This window comes from Etheostoma spectabile, chromosome 2 (assembly GCF_008692095.1).
Source record: "Etheostoma spectabile isolate EspeVRDwgs_2016 chromosome 2, UIUC_Espe_1.0, whole genome shotgun sequence".
Classification (NCBI taxonomy): domain Eukaryota; kingdom Metazoa; phylum Chordata; class Actinopteri; order Perciformes; family Percidae; genus Etheostoma; species Etheostoma spectabile.
This window is the reverse complement of record NC_045734.1, coordinates 4,138,712-4,140,083: the sequence shown is the minus strand read 5'-3', so window position 1 is coordinate 4,140,083 and position 1,372 is coordinate 4,138,712. Positions and strand designations below refer to the sequence as shown.

General features: G+C 45.2%; 1 protein-coding gene across 5 annotated transcripts in view; it reads right to left on the bottom strand.

Moving 5' to 3' along the window:
- rptor (regulatory associated protein of MTOR, complex 1) overlaps positions 1-1,372 on the bottom strand; it is a 212,559-nt gene that overhangs the window by 103,356 nt on the left and 107,831 nt on the right. For all 5 annotated transcript variants that reach the window (XM_032536773.1, XM_032536784.1, XM_032536782.1 and 2 more), the window contains exon 8: positions 861-920. In XM_032536773.1, coding sequence (XP_032392664.1) covers positions 861-920 — 60 coding nt within the window. The remainder of the gene's footprint in view (positions 1-860; positions 921-1,372) is intronic.

The following is a 1,372-nucleotide window of genomic DNA, read 5'->3' as shown; positions in this document are numbered from 1 at the left end:
GGGGGGAGCGGAGAGGCACACACTGTCTCGACACAAAGCCTCAGCCAAAATCTAATTAAAGTCTAGTGGAAGGTACAGATGTGCAGGTGTTGTGTGTGCATTGTGTGTGCAATGTGTGTTCTTGTGTGTTTGTGTGTGTGTGTGAGTGTGTGTGTAGATGCACTCTGTGGCAAACTGAAATCACAGTTTGATGATGTGAAGAGAACCGGTTATTCACCTTTCAGCAGACGTCATTAGAGAACTGCGGAGACACTCTTCAAGTTCAGCCCCTCAAGGTACTTTCAGAAAAGATGGTTTATTGTTCTGTTGGGATATGACAGTCTGCTATTTAAGTTGCTTGCCACTTCTAAAACCTCCTCTACCGACTTATTTTATGGGTGTCACTGTATTCTCCCCCCGCACTAAAGGGTGGGGGGGGAAAAGGAAAAGCCACCTCAGATGGTTCGGTGAAACGACTGAAACTTAGGATCCGACATCCATATTGAGCGCTAATATCACTCAGAGTGTGTGCCTAAGAGCGAGAGTTGTTCTGCGCCCAGCCGCTTGGCACCCGGAGGTTAACTGAAGAAATGTGGAGCTTTAAATCTGCCAAATTACTGCCGCATTGGCGGTAAGCGGGGGAAACAAAGGCAGAAAATCATACCTTCAGGATGGAAAACAACAGAGAGAGGGCTGACAATAAGGAGAGGAGAGCAACAACAAAAAAAAGACAGACAGGAAGATAGATTGACAGACATAAGGAAACAGCATAATGATCTCTCTAGACTGCACCCTCCTGAGACAGAAGAGGGAAAGAATTGCAACAGAGAATTTTTTTTTGTCCCTCCATTTATTTAGGATGGAGGCGGAGTGCCACTTACTTCTCGATGAGGTCTAACGTCACCCCTGGCACCAACTTGGCACTCTTCTGCATACAAAACCTGTGCGAAAAAAAAACAAAAGACAAGGCAAAGCTGCTGATGAGAGTTGGAAAGAAAACAAGAGGTGCTTACAGACTAGACAAAGCAATAAAAACGTTTGGCCTCTACAGTACCGATTTTATGACCTACGAGAGAGACAACTGACGGATAAAACATTCTAATGAAAAACGAGAGCTTCAGAAGATTACAACCACTGAGCACTCTGATAAGTGGCATTTTAGCTGAGTTACAGTAAAAGGGAGTGGGGGGCGGGCCCAGCATGGAACACAGAGTCATATTTCTGAGATATTGGGCACAAGGAGGGGGTTATTGTTTACTGTGCATGGTTAGCTCCGACAGGTCGGGGCAGCTGGAAGTCACAGCAGGTTGCCATTCAGCCTCGACAGACGCACAGCTCAACGCTGGAGAGCGGCCTATATATATATATATATATATATATATATATATATATA